The sequence below is a fragment of the Esox lucius genome, chromosome 1 (assembly GCF_011004845.1).
Source record: "Esox lucius isolate fEsoLuc1 chromosome 1, fEsoLuc1.pri, whole genome shotgun sequence".
In the NCBI taxonomy this organism is placed as follows: Eukaryota; Metazoa; Chordata; class Actinopteri; order Esociformes; family Esocidae; genus Esox; species Esox lucius.
The window spans coordinates 3035321-3059792 of record NC_047569.1 but is presented as its reverse complement, the minus strand read 5'-3'; the positions used below and the strand labels follow the sequence as shown (position 1 = coordinate 3059792).

Below are 24472 nucleotides of genomic sequence, written 5' to 3'. Positions count from 1 at the left end.
GTGGGTAGGACATCCAGTTTCCAGGGTGGGACTTCCTGTATGACGTGTGTTAGGGTGGAAATCCGGAATGACGTATGCATGTCCGGTGACTTTGTAATTTATGATTTCATTTATCCATGATTTATGTTTTACAATGACTGTTGAGCAACCCAGACTAGTGTTATAACAGGTGGGTTATGTTTGATGATAAACAATTGGGTCTTAGGGTTCCGGAATGTTAAATTCCAAAGCAATAAATAAGTGTTGATGGCAAGATGTTTGTCCAGGGTCCAGCAATTCTTTTAACCCGCCGCATTTTATGTTCGGTGCCACAACAGATGTGTGAGTAGCATGGTGTTTTTCCACAGCGCACAGAATTACATGTGGGAAACTTGCTTTTTTGTGTAAGATATAAAGAAGAAGTCAGGACTTAAGATTTTGGAAAGTTTCAGCCCATTGTTTTATTTTAACAAGAGATGGGCCTTAAGATTAGATCTGCCTATAATACAAACGGTAGTATATTTAAAAAAAAACAACCTATGTACAAACGAGGAAGAGGAGGAATTACCCTGCCCCGGAGGAAGCCCAGGGCCCCCGTCTGGAGCCAGGCCCAGAGGGAGGGCTCACCGGCGAGCGCCTGGTGGCCGGGTTTGCCACGGAGCCCAGTCGGGCATAGCCCGAAAAAGCAACGTGGCACACCCCTCTCCATCCTATGGGCCCACCCCTCATGGGAGGAACCGCTGGGGTCGGGTGCGCTGCCATATGGGTGGCAGTGAAGGCCAGGGGCTTCGACGGACTAGACCCGGGCGGCAGGGGCTGGCTCTGGGGACTTGGAACGTCACTTCTCTGTGGGGGAAGGAGCCGGAACTTGTGAGGAAAGTGGAGCGCAATCAGTTAGATCTGATGGGGCTTACATCCATGCACAGTCTCGGTTCTGGAACCGTACTCCTGGATAGGGGATGGACAAAGTTATCCGGAAGGCAGCGTATAAATTTGCATGAACAACTGTGAATCGTTGACAGGTCAAGATATGTTATTTCAGGTAATCAAAACATTTGTAAAGGCGTCTTTTGAATTTTGTTCAATTGGGATCAACGCAAGATTGTTTTCTTCACATTGGTAGAAATGTTTAACAGGCAACGATTGTTACAATCGATTGTTACAACGGTATTTGCGAGTTTGAAAATACTGGTCTTTGTTAGTGTGGGTGGGTGCTGGGACTTCCGTGTAAGATGGGCTGCATTCTTGTAATGACCAATTCGTGAAATCAGATTTTTGATTGCTATATTATGTTTGTTTGTTAAATGTTGAAGAGATTAATGGAGATATGGTGGCAATAGCCAGTGTTTATATGTAAGAGGATGAGTTTGCCGTTTATGGATCAAATTAAGTGATGTCACGTCTGAGCCATGATAACTAACGAGAATGGCGTGTCTACCGGACAGGAAGTATCAATATATTTGGTTGTCAAACGTCAACAACCATCTGAACTAGTTGAACAATTTTAATCTAATGTGAAGAACGATGACATGTAACCAATGACAAAAGTTAAGAGGCGTGACCTGCTGGAGGCGCCCTGGCTGCAATGTAAAGACAATATTAAACCCTGCTGCATCCACAGAAGTCTGCTGTTTGTATCCAGCGCAGAGTACACCGTTAACGTTGTAAGTACAAGGTATTTTATTTGAAGTAATTGGTTTGAATTGTGTTGCAATTACAAACGCTAACAACACATTTGTAAATTTTAAGATTGAGCAGTCCATGTGCGTTTATCGGTCTTTTATATTATCTGTTTAAATCTCTGGTTTAGGTTGAGCGGAATTAAACTCAGCCTTAGTAAGTAGACGTTTGACATTATTGTTAATCAGCTTCAATTACCCATATACGGATGTTAACCCCCTTTGTATTCATTTCAGACCAAGTGACCAGCATCAGTGTCAGTTGGTCTGGGCAGTTGTGAGTAACCTGAGTAGATACTTTTTGTGTGAGTAATTATTTACAGAAATGTTTTAGTATTGTACTAAAATATTGTTAACAATTACAACAGTATGCATACAACTGATCCTTTGTACTCTATTTTTCCAACCAACAGATTGAGGACCCCCCCCAGTGATGATACATAGTACATCACCATAATGGCTTCAGTTACAGACACCCTACCTTGTGGCTGCACAGCATCAGGATATTTTGTTTCATTGTTTTCTTTCATGCTTTAAAGCTGAAGGTAATACATATTTTACCGTCAACTCATCAAAACTGTGATGTATGTAAATGTAAGTTTGAGTTACAATATTTTAAACTGTAAGTGGATCATTATTTACACGTTAAGCTAGAGAAATGGCGAAAGATAATGTTGACAACAGACCAGACACGGAACAACCAACAAACTCTACACATAATCAACAGACCACACCCCTAAATACAAATGAACCTACCATTACTTTGTTACACAGCAACACAATATGCCTCGGATGCAAGGTTTGTTAACCGAGATTAGTAGCCCCCATTTTTCACATGATCTAATTGACTCTCCTCCGAGCTCTCTGATGCAAACTTAGTTTAATGATGGCGATGTTAGAGTTATACAACGTAATGTGTTTGACAATGTTGAATTACAACAGTTGATACATTTACAAAATACTGGTGAAGTTGGTTATTTTGGCACATTCTATGCAATCATTATAGCAGGCTTGGATACTTCAGCTTCAGACTTTGTACACGGGCCTCCCGTCTGCCGATTGAGTTGATTGGTGAATCTCTGATAGCCCCCGTACATGTGACCATGAGATTGGATGAATATAATGAACACACGTTTGGTAATTTACTTGAAATTGTTATGCAGAGTAATGCTGAAATTATGATTGATGAATCACTAGAGCTGGTGGTAAAAATAGTCAAAAAACGTGAGGGCGGTGCCCTGCAACGTAAAGCTCAAACACTGTTGATAGAGCAGATAAAAAAAGAAGGCATTTATATGTGGCTGTGAATAATGATTCTACATGGTTTTCCGTTTGTTTCAGGGGTATGTTGAACCCACAGTACACATATGCTGAGGCCCTGGTTAGTGGTCCTGAGTTTAGTGTTAGATGATTGTGTGGCATTCACAGATATTGTTCGGTTTGAAGAAATTACAGGGTGTAAAATTGTTGTCTTTCATCGAACATGGGATGGTCACTTTACCAAGTTTCAAAACAGCAAGGACATCCACCCTAGAATCGTCTTTATGTACTTACACGACCACTTCTATGGCGTCATGAATCTGAAGGGTTTTCTTGGTGTGTCATATGTTTGTGATTGGTGTTATACAGGTTTTAACACCTGTGGCGATCATGGCTGTAAACACAGCTGTAGTGTCTGTCTTCATGAAATTTGTCATACCCAACCCCGTAACACAAAGCAGTGCCCGGACTGTAAGCGGATATGTTATTCTGACTTTTGTTATAGAATGCATAAACGCCTGAAGCACCACAAAAGTGTGTATTGTTGGGTTAGCAGGTGTGACCAGAAGAAATACTGTGTCGATTGCGGCCGTCATTACAATGTTAGTATTACCAACTATAAAGCACACAGGTGCACGGCTAACATGTGTCCGAATTGTAACGTGGATCTGGTGGTTGAAATGAATCGTCAGTGTTTTATAAAACCCTCCAAGCCCGAGGACCCCAGTGAGCGCTACATATTTCGATTTTGATCCACTGTGTGTCAAAGTAAGCTTTGATAACGAGACGTGATGTTCAGCCAGAGACTGTTGTGTCGCTGCTTTTTTCCAAAAGTTTAGGCAACCGAAATACAATGACTACACATTTATAGCACACAACTTCAAAGGTTTTAATGGTTACATCTTGATGCAGTACCTTGCTAACAATGGTATTGGCACGACACTTATTGCTAATGGTAGCAAGCTCATTTTTACCGACAGCACATTCAATCAGAGATTGATAGTCATTGCTTTCTACCGATGAAGCTGGCGTCCTTGCCACATGCTATGGGTTTTAAGGATTCAAATACTTTGCTTACAAGTTTAACATCAAGGAGAATGAGAACTATGTTGGCCCCGCATTACTAAGGCGTGAATACCATGATGGCTAAAGAGAAAGATTAGTTTTTGCAATGGTTCTCAAATGTTTCTGCAGCCCCCTTTGTCATGCAGGATGAAATAAAGGCATACTGCGTGAATGATGTGGTCATCTTGAGAGAGGGTTGTATGCACTACAGACTCGAGTTCCTGGAATGTGGTGGTGTTGACCCATTCCGGTCAACTACGATTGCTTGGGCTTGCATGAAAGTCTTTTGCAACAGATTCCTCACCAAGGACACCATTGCATTGGTCCCCTCAGATGACTACAACCGTTGTCAGAAGACATTCTCAAACAGTTCAATATATGGCTTGAATATGTGGCCTCTGATGAGAATACATCAATACAGAACGCCCTGAACAGGGGTGAAGTGAAAATCGGTGCCTACTATGTTGATGGATATGCTGAACGCGATGGGGTGTGCACAGTCTATGGATTTCTAGGCTGTTTCTGGCACAGTCATTGTTCAGCAAGCGTCAATCCGGTGACAAAGATTCAGTATGACAAAGATTCAGTATGACAAAGATTAAGTATGATTCATTTGAAGTTTACGGCTCGAGAAGGGGAGACTATTCAGTATAACGATGTCTGTAGTCTTTAGCCATTCTGCAACAAGACAAAGACATCCAGACATAATCTTTTGAGATTTCAAACCGCTAGACTTGAGTCCTACTTTGGTATTGTTAAGGAAACTTGACAAGGTAATTATTATTGTAAACAGTGCTAGGCGATCTTTGGCCTAATTGGCAATGAAAAGTCTTTGGGGTAGAAGGGTGAGCGGTCTAGCCTTATGAACACAATGCTAATTACAGATCCGGAGGAGTTTAGCCACTACCTTTTTTCCAGTGAAATAGAAGTTGGTTATTTCTCTTTCATCTCAGACAAAGTTGCGATGGTACAGTGGCGTTACACAAAACAGACACCAATCAAACCACGTAACGGCAAAATTTGTATTGCCAAGGATCACTCCATGTGTTAGTGGTGGGCAAAAGACTTACGGATACAAAACCGTTAAAGGTCTGACCTGTCTCAAAGCAAAAGGCATTACACTCAACAGCTACAACACAACCATTGTGTACTTGGAGACGCTAACGTGTTGTGGACATTTCTCTTACCTATGTATTCTCACTGATTAAAGGACTGAGAGCCCCTTATTCAAATTAGTATCAGCAGATGAAATGGTTACTCTTTATCTGTGCATCTGTATAACTCATCAGGGCATCTTGTCTGTCCAGATGCTGTAAGAACTCTTAGAATTGAAGAAGTTACCTATGGGGGGTAGAAGAGCTTGTCCTTTGTGTGAAGCCTAGGTAATAAGAGAACAAAGGGAATGTGTTTTATTGACATAGGACAGCTGGGCAGCATCTTACCACACCCCTTTTAACTGTAATATATACTGTTGTATGACGTGTGTTAAGTTAGAGACTCCTCGGACGATTATGTTTGTAAGCGTTTGACACGTCTCTCTTATTTGCAAATAATAATAAAATGGTTAAATTGTGCCAAGAGAATGTTGTCTCTGTTTCTTACTCCTTTAATCTGTCGATGGATGGAATTGCCATCACACATGACTGGTTGATAACATTGTACGGGGCGACGGTGGTGATGATGATCACGTCCTTTCTAATGCAGACAAAATTGTGAGAGATAAAAAAACATTCACATAGAAAAACCGAGTAGTGTCTAAGCATTTCAGTGTTGTGTACAACAAACGTGTGTTGCTCCCTGATTACAGTACAAGGCCTTACGGGTACTAAATCACATTCTAGGATTTATAGCGGTTTTGACCCGCGACTTCAACACCCATTCATCTGTGTCATTAGTGGCCCCAGTAACTAAGGTAAAACATATTTTGTGAAGATGTTGTTGGATAATGCTGACGTTGTTTTCTCCAAAGAAATTCAGAACATCGTCTGGGTTTATTCATGTTGGCAACCGCTGTATGATGATATGTTGAAGGTGAGGGAGATTACTTTTATAGAAAGTCTACCAACATTGCTTTGTGATGACAATCTGCTACCGATTCAGAAAAACAACCTTTTAATTATTGACGATTTAATGAAAAGTGCATAGAGAGTTTTCACACAATATTCACACCACCGTAACCTGAGTGCAATTTACCTAGTCCAAAACATGTTTGTTAAAGGCAAATCTAGTAGAACTGTTAACTTGAACACAAACTACCTCATCTTGTTTGAAAACCCCCATGACACTCAGCAGATTAGTATTTTAGGCAGACAGATATATCCCGCTGTTTCTCGATTCTTCATGGACAGTTTTAAAGATGCAAAACATCCACCTTTTGGTTATTTACTTATTCACTTTAAAGCTACAACACCAGAAGACTACCGTCTGAGAACGGGGTTATTTTCAGGGGATTGGCCTGTCGTGTACATTCCTATGAAAGTTTGATCATTTCTAAACACATTCGTAGAAATTTGCCACTTTTGATGTTATTTAAGGCACTGACAAGTCGACGAAACGTTATTTTAGAATCAGCTTCCACCGACCTCATTCTATCACATTGCGAAATAGCGCTTAATCTAGAAATATACTCTTAACAGAATCGCAGCTACGAAAAGTGAAGGGACAAAAAGCCTAAATTATATGTCTAGAAAGAACATTTCAGTCGCAAGGAAAAGAAAAACCATCAACCAATCTGGAAGTTTTCTACTACCGTTACTAAGCGTTGCAGTTCCATTCCTAACCAGTCTAATTGCATCGAGACACGATTAAACAACATGAATCATGCTCAGAATTTTTTTCTGGTGCCACATCCAAAACGACTAGCACCGATGTAAGACAATCTGTTGAAAATGATTTGGACTCATCGATTCGCAATTTACTGTTGAAGCCTAATATGGATTTACATGAGAAAGCTAAAATATACTCTATTTTACAAATGTTTTTGACTGTTGTGCTACAGGGGGAGCTTGATACAAATACACTGACTTTAAGTCTACCTGGGGCTGATGTAGTAAATGTGACTGAGAGTAAGCAAACTGTTGACCGAAATGTTAACCATGTTGATTACATTTTGGCTAATGTGCCTGCGAGGTGTAGGAAGAATGTTGAATATATTCTTAATAGAATGCACAGGTCTAAAGATTTGACTTCTTGGACTTCAAATACATTTTCAAAGTAGATATAATCATGGGTTCACACCTGTTGGATCTGGTTAAAATTGTGACAGCAACCAATACAATTGCTGACGATAGAAAGCTGTTGGGGTGGGGGATGTTTTTAGCGGCCATGGCATGTCTCAGCATGCCTTTTACAACTATTCCAAATGAACCACGGACCCCACAAAATGGCTTCCATTTTAATGTGTTTTTATTTTATGCTTTTTTATCATTTGTGCTTCATTATCAAAGTGTATGTATTACCTTGAATAATTGTTGAAAGAAAAATGCTATGTTAACATTGATGTGGTTTTACAAATGGATTTATTTTTGAATAATGAAGCTGACACACACATGATTTACTTTTCTATATCTTCAACAATCATGACACAAATTAAAGATTCACAAAATTGAGCATGTTGTATGCAATTAAACATTTGCTTATCACGCTTATTCTGGTAAATCTTAGCTCCAAACTGAGTTTAGCACATAATTTTCTCGTAAATAATCAATATAAAAAGACATAGCATCTTTATGACTCAGACCTATTGTCATTAGATAAAGAACACACAATGTTTTCCAAACGTGGTTGAAATCATGTCCTGCACTTGCTTTGAACTGTATTCCACATTCTCACAGGTTTGCAGAAAGGCTTATTGACTTGGGAAAATATGTTAAATGTTCCCAAAACTGTCATAAAACCTTCCAATGCCATCGTCCATTATGTAAATAGTCAGCCAGTGCTCCCCGGGGTGATTGCTCGGGTGTGTATTAACAATCATCATTGATGCAACATCTCGGACTGGTCCACTAGGTAATTGGTTGCATGCCAGCACACCATAGAGATGAGTCCTTCAGGAAAATTGGTTCACCACACTGGTCAACTCTGCGGTATTCATTTCCACAACGTTTGGTTATTGTTTCCTAATAGTAGTCAACCATGACTTGTCTCCCATTTGACACTACGACAATGAAGTAAAACATTTAATAAACAACCAAATTAATTGTGTGGGGTAGTGGTTGTCTGAACCTCATCTCAAGTCGTACATTCCCTGACTTGATCAAGGATAGGTGCTGACTCTATTCCTCATCCGGTGTGCAATTGAATGTATAAAGGGCATAGCTGTGTAAGAAGTCAGACCTGTCAATTGCTAAGGTTTGGTCCTTTAGGTGTTTTCGTGAAGCTATGGCAAATTGGTAAAATTCCCACACTGCTGACCCCGTGGTGTAATCTGGTTGGAATGGTTTGCTAGGAAATTGCTGACCATCTACATACATAGCCATAAACTCCAAATTATAATGTCTGAAATAAAAAAAAAAAGTGTAATGTCCTGTAAAACTGCCATTGTCCACCAATCCAATGACATTATATTTTGGCGGGGGTTCTAAAAATAGGTTTTCCTGGTTGCAAACGTGACACCCCGCAGGTAAATTAAATGTCTTCATACACAGTCTTTTATTTAGATATTTGGCAGTGGTTGAGATTAGCGCTTGAGTGTGTCCAACTTTCACGGCTGGTGATAGTCACTTTCTTGACAAAGAGTGACGCAGATAATATATGCAAACAATATACTGCACATCCCCTGCCCCCATAAGGCAGAACTCGTCTTTACCGCAGACCATCCTAACCTTTATGTCAACGGCGTTTAACATGAGTTTCTCTTGAAAGAAGATATCGCTATGAACAGGGCCAATCATTTCAAATGTTGTACTAACCGCTGAATTGGCAGCCCTTTTTGTAAGTCCAACCTTTCTCGCCTGCAGGGTCCGTAACATCCATGTGACCTGCGGCGTCCTTGTATAACAAACCAGCTGAAAACTGTGTCTTTAATGTATCACATCCATAATTCAGAATGCTCTCTATAACGGCTCTGTAGTAGTATGTTTTGCTACTTTGGCTAATTAAACGATAACCCAAGGAGACATCCACTTGTGAAAATAGGGTGACTATTGGTTAGTTGATAACGCCAACACGTGCTCCGGCATCAATATTAGTTCCATCCGGTTTAGTGACTTTTACACGTAGGTACAACAGAGTATTGTTTAGATCAACGTAGTCTTTGCCATTTCCTGCAATTAAGAACTCCAGAGGGGCTGAGTCTGATATTGCTGATAACGGTCGAGTTTTCAATGTATGTATTTTTCTCAATTGATGTCTGCGTGAAAGGAACTGTGAATAAATCCAACTCTGTTTTCATACATTCATCAGACATACGGTGTAGGAGTGCCATCTTGCTAAAATATATTCTTAATCAACTTTGCGTGTCCTCTGAGCTGTATGCCTTCTTTTGACCGTGGCTCTTGTTTTTGTCTCCTACCATGTGGTCTCTAACACCTCGAGTCATAACCATCAATCCAGAACCGTCCTGCTGTTTTGTTTGTCGTGACATAACACTGCTGACAACATCGCCAACTATATTCCTAGCCGCATTTTTCAGATGTGGTTTTGCTATTGAGAATTCACGCTTCAACAAAGGTATTGCCATCTGGAAAAGCCCTCTGAAAAAGCCCCCTAGACCAGCCCCATACATTGCAGCGCTACCATGATACCCCGGTAAACCGTTACTGGCCTGTGTTGTGTAGTATTCAACATACCTTTGAGGATCATTGTAGAGTTTCTGAGGCTGCATCTTGTAGTCTAAAATATTGTTTGACGGGTCTGAAGTGTAATTTTGCCATTACCTTTCCCACTACTTCAATACAGATCTCATCAAACTGACTCTTACTAAGAGGTACATAGTGTGGCTTGTCGAATGTAACTGTGTCAACTTCGTTCTTTTATTCTGCAATATGTACTGTCCGCAACACGTTGATGATCAGTTATATCTGTGTAGATGTATAGGGTGTTAAACCCAGACAGAATATCTGTGGGGAATGCCCCGCACCATGGGGCGTACCAACAATCCTTGGTTTTAAGCCTAATATCTGTTCTAGTTTTGTACTAAATTTCTAACTAAAATGGGGCTTGCCTTTTAGAAACATTCCATTTTTAAATTCATCATACCCTGCCCATACACCATGTGGTTTTATATAAATGTTGATCTCTGCCACTAGTTTTCCTATGCTGTTGTAATAACCAGTGTTGAGTTCATATTTCCAAGTTCATATTTCCAAGAGTCATGTAGTTCAAAATCTTATAGTTCAAATGCGTTTTCACCCCATGTAAAAGTCTTCCACGTATGCAGGTATTGGAATTCTATCAAAGATACTTCCCAATCACCTTTCAAATCTATACCTTTGCCAAATGTTGTGGTATAGCTCGAACTCTATGGTTTGGATAGACATGTCTCGACGAGTTACTGGGCAGCGTTATTTAGAAACCACTGTCACCCATGCTGATTGCAGTCAATGTAAAATATGTGATCCTGAAAATTTTCAGGTCAAGCACTTGTTCCGATGGTATCCAGCTGTTGAATTTCTCAGGCCAACCATGCCATTTCACAAGACTAATTTTCTTCCCTTTCTGTACTTTCTCATCCAGAACTGCTTCCACTTTAAAAGTTTTATCCTTAGGCACAATTATTTTCATAAAAGGTCCCAACTATCACATCAACATCATAATCTTATCTTTTAAAATATTCATCTGTATACCCTCTTTCATAGCCTTTTGTAAACGCTCCTCTCAATTTTGAGAGTTTCACAGTATCCCCATGAACAATAACTTTATTTCTTTGAAAATGTATAGGTACAGGCCTATGTAGCGTGTATGTATCCTTGGCAAGTAACCAGTCATCTTTGAGTATCTCCCCGGTTTTCTACAAGTATGCTCTTTTCAAACCCTCTCTACCCACATAAGCACCAGGGTTTGCCGGGTCAGAGTAGATACTTTTCATAACCTGTTCAGACATAAGAGTGTTTGGGCAATAATGAGAAGTAATACATGTTTAACATTGTTTTATTTGAGTTTTCGAAATTACACATCCAAGAAATTCAGAGAAGTTACACAAACATTCAGATTTCCCATAGGATTTGTTTATATACATGTTAACACGAGAACTGAAGTTACCCATCCATAGCCAATTTACTCTTTGCTTTCGTTGCACCAAGATGCCACATGGTCGCATACAGCATCCTCATTAAATGTATCCATGTACCACCGGTTGTAGGACATCTTTTGCACCACTTGTCAGAACATAAAATTATAGCATTGCTGAATCCCCCATTTGTTAAACACCAAACATAAACCACTTGTAATAACACTAGTCGTTGTAAAACATCAATCATGGACACATCAATGTAATCATAAATTACAAAGTCACCGGACATACATCATTCCGGAAGTTCCGCTCTAACACAAGTCATACAGGAAGTCCATACGTCACACTGGAAGTCCCACCCTGCAAACCGGATGTCCTAACCACCTGTCACATCAATCTGGAAGCCCCGCCCCTCATAAATCACCATTCAGACACAATATACCCTACATTTACTACTGGGGACAAAGAAGGCCATTGCAAAAGCTTGATTTTATGGTCTGTGAACACATTTCTGTGGATTTGGAGTTTTCTGTGAATTTCTGTGGAATCTTCCCAAATACTACTGTCTGTAAAGAAACAGGTGAGGTGTAGGTTAAGAATGCTATCACGATTTGAGTTAGAGCAAACACCATTCCTTCTACCTTGTCTCCCCCAGTCACGCACAGACCGTTTGCTCACTCAAAGTATATGTTACAATTCTCTCTCGAAAGTGTGCCTGTGCCATGCTTGTTGTTGTTGGTCTTCGTTGAGTGTTTTTAGGTTCTGGTTATTAGGATTCTTTGTTCACTTTTCATCCCTTGAATTCATTGATTTCACTTTTTTCCTTATCACTTCCCTACCCAGCCTCCCCAGTCTCCTTTTCAATCATTGTTCCTACATTTGAGTTTCCTGTCTTGTACGTTTTGAGTCTTATAAATCCCTGTCATGATAAAGTAAATCTTTAAATGAATGAGACGAGAGGAAGCAGACACTAAGCGGTGTGTCTGGGCAAAGATTATATACAAGAGTACACATAAAAGGACATTAACTTTTGACCCACGTCAATGTTTTTGCATGAAGACAAGCAGAAGACAATCAGGTCAATAAATGAATGTGGGCTTGGACTAGAGTTCTTAAACAGAATTCAAATGTGCTGCAAAACCTGATGGGAAGGACAGGTACCATCAGGTGGGCTGTGGGCAGTGGCTTCAGGAATTAACAGTCAACAGCTTGATCTGCAACATATCCATGAGGACAGGGACAACTACTAGTAGTCCTGGGGCGTGGTCCAGAGGTTCATGTCCTCTTATGGGCAAACAGGACACCAGATAAATTAGAAAGAGCATTCCTAGGATTTACTAGGATACCTCAGCAATCTATTTCTCCGTCCTGATTCTGGCGTAATAACTTCCCCCGGGTTTGGGCTAAAGGACAGACCAAGTGGAACACGCTGCCACCATCACAAGGCTAATCATAGATTTTTAAAACTAGGGACGGGGGGACAGACATTTGGGGACGAGTAATCCAGTGACTCATCCCCCGAATGGCATTGGAAAGAAGACATCCCTGTGGAGAGGAGAGAATGACAATCAAAGTCAACAAGGGTGACTTGTAAGTCCAGTGCCTTTCAATTAACAATCATACTCCCAGGCCGGAGTACAATTAATCATAGTACTGAAGAGATTAGTCTTTATTAGACACTAAAATGTTGAGGCTGTGTCTGAATTTCTCACTTTGAACCGCAGATCATTCCACAGTAGTGGAGCTCTGTGTGTGCACCCTGTACACACACTCCAAATTCCTCAGATCTCAATCTGATTGTGCTAGGCATCTGTGGGTTGTGCTAGGCCAACAAGTCCGATCCGTGGCAGGTCCACCTTACAGTTTTCAGGATGTGAAGGACCTGTTGCTAATATCTTGGTGCCAGATACCCCAAGACACGGTCAGAGGTTTAGAGTCCCCTTAGCAGGTAGGCAGCATATCAGGCAGGTGGTCATACTGTTTTGGCACATCAGTATATATATATATATATATAAAGTCAAATTCATCTTCAAATTAATCATCTTTGATTGATGTGTGGGTTTTTCTTCTCTTTTTTGGCTAATGAATTACATTCAAAATACAAGTGTATGTCTATAACCATAACTGTACAAATAAAATAATAGAAGCGTACAAAAAGAACAATTACACTTAATGGAAAGGGAAAAGGCAACCAGATGAACTGATTAACAAAAGATCCCCAAGGCTGAACACCGAGAGGGGTTTTTGGAAATATACAAAACATTTTCACCTAGTGATTAGGCTACGGAAATGCGTTAATTCAAACACTAGTGCATTGGTCCAGACTTGTAGTTTAAGCACATGCATCGTTTGTCCATGAATAAGCTACAGAAAAACCGATATGAGTTTTGGGATACAGACATTGTTCTTTTTTCCATGTGAATAGGCTACAAAAACAGTGCGTCTTTTGCAGATCTCTCCCGAGGGTTCTAGTGGGGCTAACGAGTTGATGTCAATGCCAGGTCCAGTCTCTTTTAAGCACATGCATAGGTCCAGTCTCCTTTAAGCACATGCATCGTTTGTCTATAAGTGGCATGAATAAGGTATCGAAAACCGAGAGATGTTTTTGGAAAAATAAAACTTCAGTTTCGCTTAGTGAATATGATATTATCATGAGTGTAACATTATATTAATATTTCATTTTTTAGTATCAAGGTTATCGTCAATTCTGGTATATCGCAACTCGTCTAGTGTGTATGGCCCCCACATGCGTGTATGCACTCCCGACAATGTCTGGGCATGCTCCTGATGAGACAGGATGGTGTCCTGGGGCATTTTCTCCCAGACCTGGATCAGGGCATGAGTGAGCTCCTGGACAGTCTGTGGTGCTACTTGGCTTGATTGTTTTCACAGATACATGACACCCCAGAGGTTCTCAATTGGATTCAGGTCTGGGGAACGTGAGAACCAGGCAATGGCATCAGTTCCTTGGTCATCCTGGATCTGCCTACACACTCTGGCCACATGATGCCGGGCATTGTCTTTAACCAGGAGGAACACGGGTCCCACTCCATCAGCATAAGGTCTGAAGATGGCTCTGTGGATTTAATTCCATTGGCTAGCATGTGGAGGTCTGTGCTCCTTGGACACTCCAAGGATATGCCTCCCCAGACCATCACTGACCGACCGCCAAACCGGTCATGCTGGATGATGCTGTAGGCAGCATAATGTTCACCACTGTGTCTCCAGACACTTTTACATCGGTCACATGTGCTCAGTGTGAACCTGCTCTCATCTGTGAAGAGAACAAGGCGCCAATGGCGCAACTGCCAATTCTGGTGTTCTCTGGCGAATGCCAATCGAGCTGCACAGTTCTGAGCTGTGAGCACAGGTCCCACTAGACGGCATAGGGCCCTCATGCCACCCTCATGTCTGATTCTGACAGTTTGGTCAGAAAAATGCCACCAATAGCCTGCTGGAGGTTCTGCCAGTGCTCCTCCTGTTCCTCCTCGCACAAAGGAGCAGATACCAGTCTTGCTGCTGGGTTGATGCACTTCTAAGGCCCTGTCCTGTGTAATGGCCGTCTCCTCAATGCTCTTGAGACTGTACTGGGAGACAGCAATCCTTCTTGCTACGGCACATATGGAGGTGTTATCCTGGAGGAGCTGGAATACCTGTGCAACCTGAATGGGCTACAGGTACCGCCTCAGTAGTGATACGGACACTAGCAAAATGCAAAATAAAAGAATAATCAGTCAGGAAGGATAAGGAGAAAGCAATTGTCAGTGGCCACCTCTCCAGTGCACCGGTTGTCACTTTAATTTGCGCCAAATCAGGTGACACTGATTCACAATCACTTCCTAACTGGACAGATTTATATCCCTGGTGTTTGACTTGGTGTTATACTGTGATGATTACATTTTCCTTTAATATTTTAAGCAGTGTATATAAAATGTACACTCACCTAAAGGATTATTAGGAACACCATACTAATACTGTGTTTGACCCCCTTTCGCCTTCAGAACTGCCTTAATTCTACGTGGCATTGATTCAACAAGGTGTTGAAAGCATTCTTTAGAAATGTTGGCCCATTTTGATAGGATAGCATCTTGCAGTTGATGGAAATTTGTGGGATGCACATCCAGGGCACGAAGCTCCCGTTCCACCACATCCCAAAGATGCTCTATTGGGTTGAGATCTGGTGACTGTGGGGGCCATTTCAGTACAGTGAACTCATTGTCGTGTTCAAGAAACCAATTTGAAATGATTCGAGCTTTGTGACATGGTGCATTATCCTGCTGGAAGTAGCCATCAGAGGATGGGTACATGGTGGTCATAAAGGGATGGACATGGTCAGAAACAATGCTCAGGTAGGCCGTGGCATTTAAACGATGCCCAATTGGCACTAAGGGGCCTAAAGTGTGCCAAGAAAACATACCCCTCACCATTACACCACCACCACCAGCCTGCACAGTGGTAACAAGGCATGATGGATCCATGTTCTCATAATGTTTATACCAAATTCTGACTCTGAAATCGAGACTCATCAGACCAGGCAACATTCTTCCAGTCTTCAACTGTCCAATTTTGGTGAGCTCGTGCAAATTGTAGACTCTTTTTCCTATTTGTAGTGGAGATGAGTGGTACCCGGTGGGGTCTTCTGCTGTTGTAGCCCATCCACCTCAAGGTTGTGCGTGTTGTGGCTTCACAAATGCTTTGCTGCATACCTCGGTTGTAACAAGTGGTTATTTCAGTCAAAGTTGCTCTTCTATCAGCTTGAATCAGTCGGCCCATTCTCCTCTGACCTCTAGCATCAACAAGGCATTTTCGCCCACAGGACTGCCGCATACTGGATGTTTTTCCCTTTTCACAACATTCTTTGTAAACCCTAGAAATGGTTGTGCGTGAAAATCCCAGTAACTGAGCAGATTGTGAAATACTCAGACCGGCCCGTCTGGCACCAACAACCATGCCACACTCAAAATTGTTTAAATCACCTTTCTTTCCCATTCTGACATTCAGTTTGGAGTTCAGGAGATTGTCTTGACCAGGACCACACCCCTAAATGCATTGAAGCACCTGCCATGTGATTGGTTGATTAGATAATTGCATTAATGAGAAATTTAACAGGTGTTCCTAATAATCCTTTAGGTGAGTGTATATAATACAGTATGCCAACTGTGATGTGCTCTGTGTGAAAGCACTGTAATATCACTTGAGTTACAGGCTCTATCATCATATTAATCATACTTCTGGGTTTTTCTGATCACAAGTAACAACCAGAAAACCCAGAAGTGGTTACAGGCATCAACAACGAAATTGGCAAAGTTCTAATAACAATTTGCAAACTCCATGCACTTTTTCTTTGGTGAAAGCATGGGCTTTCTTCTGACAACTCTTCCATTTGGCATGAAGGTGGCATCTAATAGTAGTTTGGGAGATTTTGTGACACTAAGATCTAACCATCTTCAAATTCTCTAGCTGTCATCTTTCAACTTGCCACTTTCAACAGAGAATATTTACCAGTCTTAGAATTTATTAATTGACTGTTCATCCTGTTCAATGACTGTTCAGCCTGTTCTTGATATTGCCTTAGCTCATTCCTAGTCTGATCCTTCGTAGTAACCTTTCCGTGTATTAGACCTTTCTGCCAGTCTGAAAGGTCTTAGTAGGTTAAGGTCTTTACTCCCTTTTTACCTTCGCTTATATTTTTTGGAACTTTTGTTTTTGACCCTAGTATTTTTTCCCTAGTCTGTCCAATGACCATGATTTTTTGCCTGCCCCTTCAACTGTTTAATTAACCTTGGCCTACTCCCTTTTACCTTCGCTTGTATTTTTTGGAACTAATAATAATTAGTTCCAAAAAATAATAATTGTGGCATGCATATTTTTGAATAAAATAATTATTTATTGATGCCTAGGATTATTTCTTTGAACACTTCTCACAGAAGTTAAGGTTAGATTCATTTGATTTCTGTAGTATAAGATTTAGAGGTGAGTACAGTAGCCAAAATCAATATCTGTACTCAAGTAAAAGTATTGCTACTTTAAAATAATAATGACTCAAGTAGAAGTCAAAGTAGTAATTCAAATAATTACTTCAGTTAGAGTAAGCAAGGATCTAGTGAAAAGACTACTCAAGTACAGAGTTACTTTGTACGATCTGATTTATTGTTGAAATAAGCAGAGCAAAATGTACGTAAATATCCAATTGCCCAAAATATAACATTGTCAATGTTTGTCCGATAGAAAAAAATATATATATTTAGCCATGTGCAATTTCAAATATGGTCTAAATAATATCCCTTTAACTAAAACAATACACAATAATAAATAAAATCTTTACAAAATAACTAATTAAGGCAAATTCAGTCACAAGAAACATTGATAAATCCTTGAAACCTGCTCAATTTACTAGTTTCAAAACATTCTCTTCTGTCACTCTTTTTCATAACATAAAGCTTGAAACCAGTGCCTAGTAAACAGCACTGTGTTTGAACTCTTCAAACATTACCTGCAGTGACAAGTTGAAAAATCTGTGAATGTGAGACTGTGTATATAGATGAGACTGAAGGCGTTTTGCTTGATTTTATGTGTGTATGTGTGTTTGTTTGTTTGTGTGTAAATTAGTGTTGAGAAATATGTTCTGTCCCGAAGAATCGTTAAACTTTAACATTAGTTGGCTCTCAAGGTTTTTGCAGGCTATATCACATTCATTTGTAAACTGTTCATCTGGATGCAGAGAATTAGTTTGATTGTGTGTGTGCATGGTTTTTTAACTATTTAACTTTTTACTGAATTGGCATGAATTAATTTGAATGCATCTTTTGAATGCACCATCTGTAAAATATTCATTATTTATCTATGTATCTAAAAGCTAATTAAAGCAGCCTTTAGCCTATGTAATCTAAGTCACTGCTATGTCAAACTGTAAGAGCAAAGACATAATGACATAACGTATATATACCCTAGCTTGCTTGTACAATTATGGCATTTATTTAGGGCACTTTTTTATCTTACTAGCTAACGTGGCTAACCTTAGTTAACTAAATAAATAGGCAATTATTTATCATACCTAGCCCTGGAACAGGACCATCTGGGAGTCCTTCAATTAGGTGGCTAATTACAACAACCGAATATAAAAGCCTCCCGTCAAAGACTACGGTCTTGTAACAGGGCTAACATTAGCTAACGTGTGGCCGTTACAGAGCCAAAGCAGACCATACCTCTTTAGCTTAAATCTCTCAGAAAGAATAAAAGAAACAGAACCTGCATTGACAAAAAATATGGGTAAAAATAAAAGTAACCAGTGGAATGTAGTCGGATATAACTGAGTAAAAGTAACTTTTTTATTCACAAATTTACTTGAATAAAAGTGAAAAGTATGTTGCATAAAACTACTCTTACAAGTACAATTAATTAAAAAAGTTACTTAAGTAAATGTAACAGAGTAATTATAATGTGTTACTACCCACCACTGATAAGATGAAACTGATAAACAGCAATTATATATATTCAACGTTTTTATTGTTCGTATTAACCATTAGTGTCAAGTCTTATGATTATTTTTTTCACATTTTTCTAATAATGGCTTCCTTAAATTTCATTGATGGCCTATTTGGTTTTCATGTTGACAGACATCAAAAGTAGACTTCATAGAAAAAAGCAATGCCTTGAATTACGACTAAAATTCTCTTATACTTGCACAATGATATGTTTGAACACACCTAGTCTCACAAGGCCACACCTCCAATCTTATCTGGCCTCCTTGGAGGTCTGGAAACGTACCTATTTATGAAAGTGGCAAGATTTCTATTGGTTGTTAGTTTTCAAAACCCTCCACTCACAGGATTGTTGAAGGCGAGTTTTCACTATTTCTTCAAACGGGATAGAACACACTTCCTGAAAGTTTTTAGTTCCTACCCCAATTGCAAAATCTCAAAAAAGAAAAATGAAAAATGTAATTCTATTTTGAAAGAACTGTGATTTAATCATAACATTGAGTCAATAAAGCCATTACAACTGCTTAAATGCAGTTCTGAAAAAACTCAGGGTTGAGACTTCCATGCCACCTTTTTTAGTTTAGAGTTAGCTTTTTCCATCACAAAACCGCTAATATTTTCTCAGCCAGGCCTGGTTTAAGAGGCTAGAACACATATAACCAGAAAGACCTGTCAAGCCATTTGTCCCAATACATTTGATGCCCTGAAATAAGGGATCTGTTTTCAAGGTGTTATAATTTCTAAATCTGTAAACAAACACTCTGAAATCCAAACAAATCGTGTACTTTGAAGTTATAGTGAGGGTTTTATTTCAAATTGAAACTGATCATGCAACCAGGCTTATCTAGGCTTATGTATGTCACGTTTGCAGCTATGTTACCATGTCACATCCATCCCTCAGGAATGGTTCCTGGGTAAACCTCTCCATGATGAAGAGTCGACCATCATCCACCACTACGCCTTTGCTGAGAATCCCTCGATCTTCAAATACCCAGACTTCTCTGCTGCTTGGGCCCTCAGTTTTCCACTGGTTGACCGGTCAGATCCTAATCCAAAACCTTTCCTTTAAACTCTTATCTCCTTTCCTTGACATGCTGTGTCTTGTGTTTCAATATTTGTAATGAGCTTAGTTTAACTAGTTTGCCATACTAGAATCTAAACTGTTTTTTTTCCTTACATTTTCCTCTGTTGTTTTCAAAACAGTGTAAATTGAACACAAACATTGTAAGCATTTTTAAAACTTAGTTGAATCATATCGGTGGTCAGTCTTTTTAACCACAAATCTGCTTTTCAGTTCAGAAGTGACTACATTTCTTCAAGCTGATCTCTCAGTAGTAGCCATTTTCTTTACAATAACAGACCTGCATCTTTTTCCCTTTTTTGTCTTAACCTTTCCTTCTTTACCCTAGTCATTTCCATGTAAGTAATTTAGCATCCAGAGTGACTTAGATATTTGGATTCGATATTGGATTTTAAGCTGTCCTACCTAAAATTATCTTATTCCCCCCCCCCCCAAGTGGTCTTTGGAAAATAACCAGTTTAATAACCACATCTCAGCAATAATAAGGATTGGAACTTTTATTATACTGTTTATTTTAATCAATATAGTTAATTCCTAATCTGTGAATTTTAATAGACAGTCATTTTATTTTCTAGGTTGGCAAACAAAGTGAAAGATGACCCACTGAAGTCTGACTTCACAATTGATCTAAAGCATGAGGTAAGAAATATGATATTGCTTTATTTTTGGGGGTTCTAATTGTTTTATGGGATTTGTCCAAAACCAATGGGACCCCATTTTGGTCCTCACATACCCCCACAAGTACACATTTTTATTGAAGTCCCTGCCAAACAGAGTTGATTTATTTTGAGATATGGCCTACAGTTTCATTGAATGGGGACCATATAATAATTTGTGTTAGTGACACAGCATATGTCTCAATATATGTAAACAATAAACAACAACAAACAACATCCCAAAGGGTGTGCATACTTTTTCACATGACTGTAGAAAATGTTATTCTGTCCTTGAGTATGCCAATTCAACTGTGTTCTGGGTAATCATAATGGCAGCTCTTTGTGCTTTCAGATCAGGATGATTAAATGCAAAATCTTGTTGTGCAAAATGGCAAAGATGCTCTTTACCTTTTACTGTGAAGTGGAGTTTGTCAAAGTTTCCAAATAATAATTATTTTGTTCTGACAGGCAGGCATATGCTAATTTGTAGCTATAAACTGCATGTTTTACTTGAAGTAGCTGAGCTACAATGATACCATAAAGTATGAGGGAAGAGCATTGTACACTGCCGTATACAGTGGGGAGAAAATGTTTGAACTGTCCTGTATTACATGCACACCTTCATAAATACCTGCTGAAGTATAGTCTGAAAGAGTGGAGAGCACAAAGCAGTGTGGAATGTCGAATATGGCAAAAGCTGTTTTCGACTTTTTTTATGATCAACCTTTGAATTAATAATGGTGTTCGAGTTCAGAAAGTTGTTTGCAAACTAAAAATGAGAGAGAGAGCAAACAATTGCAAGCATGCCAAATATTCTAACTTGATAGTTTTCTGTGTTAGAAAGCTTAAGCCAAAAGTCAGAATTCAGCTTAAGTATAGGTTACTGTAAAAACACTTGTTGAACTTTCATAATTTTTTTATAATAGTAATAAATGTAGGGTATATTCTGTCACTTTAGTGATATATGACCCTGGAGGGCAGTGCTTCTGGTTCAATTGGACAGATGGGCGGGACATCCGCTGTGATGTATGGACTTACTGTATGATGTGTGTTAGGGCAGGACTTCCGGAATGACGTATGCTTGTCCGGTGACCTTGTAATTTATGAATGCTTTGTTGTGTTCATATTTGATGTTTTACAATTAATAGGTGTTATACACTCACCTAAAGGATTATTAGGAACACCATACTAATACTGTGTTTGACCTTTCGCCTTCAGAACTGCCTTAATTCTACGGGGCATTGATTCAACAAGGTGCTGAAAGCATTCTTTAGAAATGTTGGCCCATATTGACAGGATAGTATCTTGCACTTGATGGAGATTTGTGGGATGCACATCCAGGGCACGAAGCTCCCGTTCCACCACATCCCAAAGATGCTCTATTGGGTTGAGATCTGGTGACTGTGGGGGCCATTTCAGTACAGTGAACTCATTGTCATGTTCAAGAAACCAATTTGAAATGATTCAAGCTTTGTGTCATGGTGCATTATCCTGCTGGAAGTAGTCATCTGAGTATGGGTACATGGTGGTCATAAAGGGATGGACATGGTCAGAAACAATGCTCAGGTAGGCCGTGGGGCCTAAGTGTGCCAAGAAAACATCCCCCACACCATTACACCACCAGCAGCCTGCACAGTGGTAACAAGGCATGATGGATCCATGTTCTCATAATGTTTATACCAAATTCTGACTCTACCATCTGAATGTCTCAACAGAAATCGAGACTCATCAGACCAGGCAACATTCTTCCAATCTTCAACTGTCCAATTTTGTTGAGCTTGTGCAAATTGTAGCCTCTTTTTCCTATTTGTAGTGCAGATGAGTGGTACCCGGTGGGGTCTTCTGCTGTTGTAGCCCATCCGCCTCAAGGTTGTGCGTGTTGTGGCTTCACAAATGCTTTGCTGCATACCTCAGTTGTAACGAGTGGTTATTTCAGTCAAAGTTGCTCTTCTATCAGCTTGAATCAGTCGGCCCATTCTCCTCTGACATCTAGCATCAACAAGGCATTTTCACCCACAGGACTGCCGCATACTGGATGTTTTTCCCTTTTCACACCATTCTTTGGAATGGTTGTGTGTGAAAATCCCAGTAACTGAGCAGATTGTGAAATACTCAGATCGGCCCCTCTGGCACCAACAACCATGCCACGCTCAAAATTGCTTAAATCACCTTTCTTTCCCATTCTGACATTCAAATTGTAGACCTGTACCAGGCTGGGAAGACTGAATCTGCAATAGGTAAGCAGCTTGGTGTGAAGAAATCAACTTTGGGAGCAATTATAAGAAAATGGAAGACATACAAGACCATTGATAATCTCCCTCAATCCGGGACTCCACACAAGATTTCACCCGTGGGGTCAAAATTATCACAAGAACGGTGAGCAAAAATCCCAGAACCACACCTGGTGAATGACATGCAGAGGGCTGGGACCAAAGTAACAAAGGCTACCATCAGTAACTCAAATCCTGCAGTGCCAGATGTGTCCCCCTGCTTAAGCCAGTACATGTCCAGGCCCGTCTGAGGTTTGCTAGAGAGCATTTGGATGATCCAGAAGAGGATTGGGATATGGTCAGATGAAACCAAAATAGAACTTTTTGGTAAAAACTCAACTCGTCGTGTTTGGAGGAGAAAGAATGCTGAATTGCATCCAAAGAACACCATACCTACTGTGAAGCATGGGGGTGGATGCTTTGGGGCTGTTTTTCTGCAAAGGGACCAGGACGACTGATCCGTGTAAAGGAAAGAATGAATGGGGCCATGTATTGTGAGATTTTGAGTGAAAACCTCCTTCCATCAGCAAGGGGCATTGAAGATGAAACGTGGCTGGGTCTTTCAGCATGACAATGATCCCAAACACACCGCCTGGGCAACGAAGGAGTGGCTTCATAAGAAAAATATCAAGGTCCTGGAGTGGCTTATCCAGTCACCAGATCTCAACCCCATAGAAAATCTTTGGAGGGAGTTGAAAGTCTGTGTTGCCCAGCGACAGCCCCAAAACATTGCTGCTCTAGAGGAGATCTGCATGGAGGAATGAGCCAAAATACTAGCAACATTATGTGAAAACCTTGTGAAGACTTACAGAAAAAGTTTGACCTCTTTCATTGCCAACAAAAGGTATATAACAAAGTATTAAGATGAACTTTTGTTATTGACCAAATACTTGTTTTCCACCATGATTTACCAATAAATTCATAAAAAATCCTACAATGTGATTTTCCGGATATTTTGTCCTCATTTTGTCTCTCATAGTTGAACTGTACCTATGATGAAAATTACAGGCCTTTCTCATCTTTTTAAGTGGGTAAACAATTGGTGGCTGACTAAATACTTTTTTGCTGTACATGCTACACAGGCCTGTAGCTATACATTTTCAAAGAAATAGAGTTATTGTTCATGATATAAATTCAGAATTTGGTTGACATGAGTGTTTATAAAATGATAACATGATATTAACGTTAGCATGCATAGATGTATTAAGCAAATATGCATGGATTCATTTGCTGAGAAATAAAAGCACTATCGAGGTAAAACAAGCATTTGAAGACGTATTAAAAGAAGGAAGAACACCCCAAAACGAAAGGGGGAAGGAATTTTTTAATTCACATTTTGAATTGTTAATGAAGAAGTACAACAAACATTTTGCTACAGGAAAGGATGTTAAAGCAAGTATCGTTGAAAGATTTAATAAAGCAATTCAATCCTAAATGTGAAGGTATCTCACAGCTGCCGACACTCATCGCTATGTTGAGGTTATTCAAGATTTAGTTCATAGTTACAACCATAGCTGCCATCGGTCTATTCAGATGAATCCTGTTGACGTTTGTGAAGAAAACTAGTTCTCTAGTTCTCAAGAACCTGTATGGTACAACAATGATGAGAAATGGTCATCAAAGTTACCAGTTCTGAGTTGGAGATACTGTGAGACTCTTAAAGTTGAGAGGAGCGTTTACCAAAGGCTATGAAAAAGGGTATAAAGATGAATATTTTACAAAAACAATGCATTCCACTTGTACCTCCTGTATATAGAATTAAAGATTACGATGGTGATGTGATAGTCGGGACCTTTTATCAACAAGAATTACTGAAAATAATCATGGCTA

At 39.8% G+C, this 24472-nt stretch overlaps 1 protein-coding gene across 3 annotated transcripts in view; it reads left to right on the top strand.

The window, feature by feature from the left end:
- b3glcta (beta 3-glucosyltransferase a) overlaps positions 1-24472 on the top strand; it is a 221632-nt gene that overhangs the window by 142312 nt on the left and 54848 nt on the right. For 2 of the 3 annotated variants that reach the window (XM_010901830.4, XM_010901829.4), the window contains 2 exons: positions 19537-19673; positions 20292-20355. The exons of the other annotated variant lie outside the window; for it this stretch is intronic. In XM_010901830.4, coding sequence (XP_010900132.1) covers positions 19537-19673; positions 20292-20355 — 201 coding nt within the window. The remainder of the gene's footprint in view (positions 1-19536; positions 19674-20291; positions 20356-24472) is intronic. 3 annotated transcript variants of the gene reach the window in all.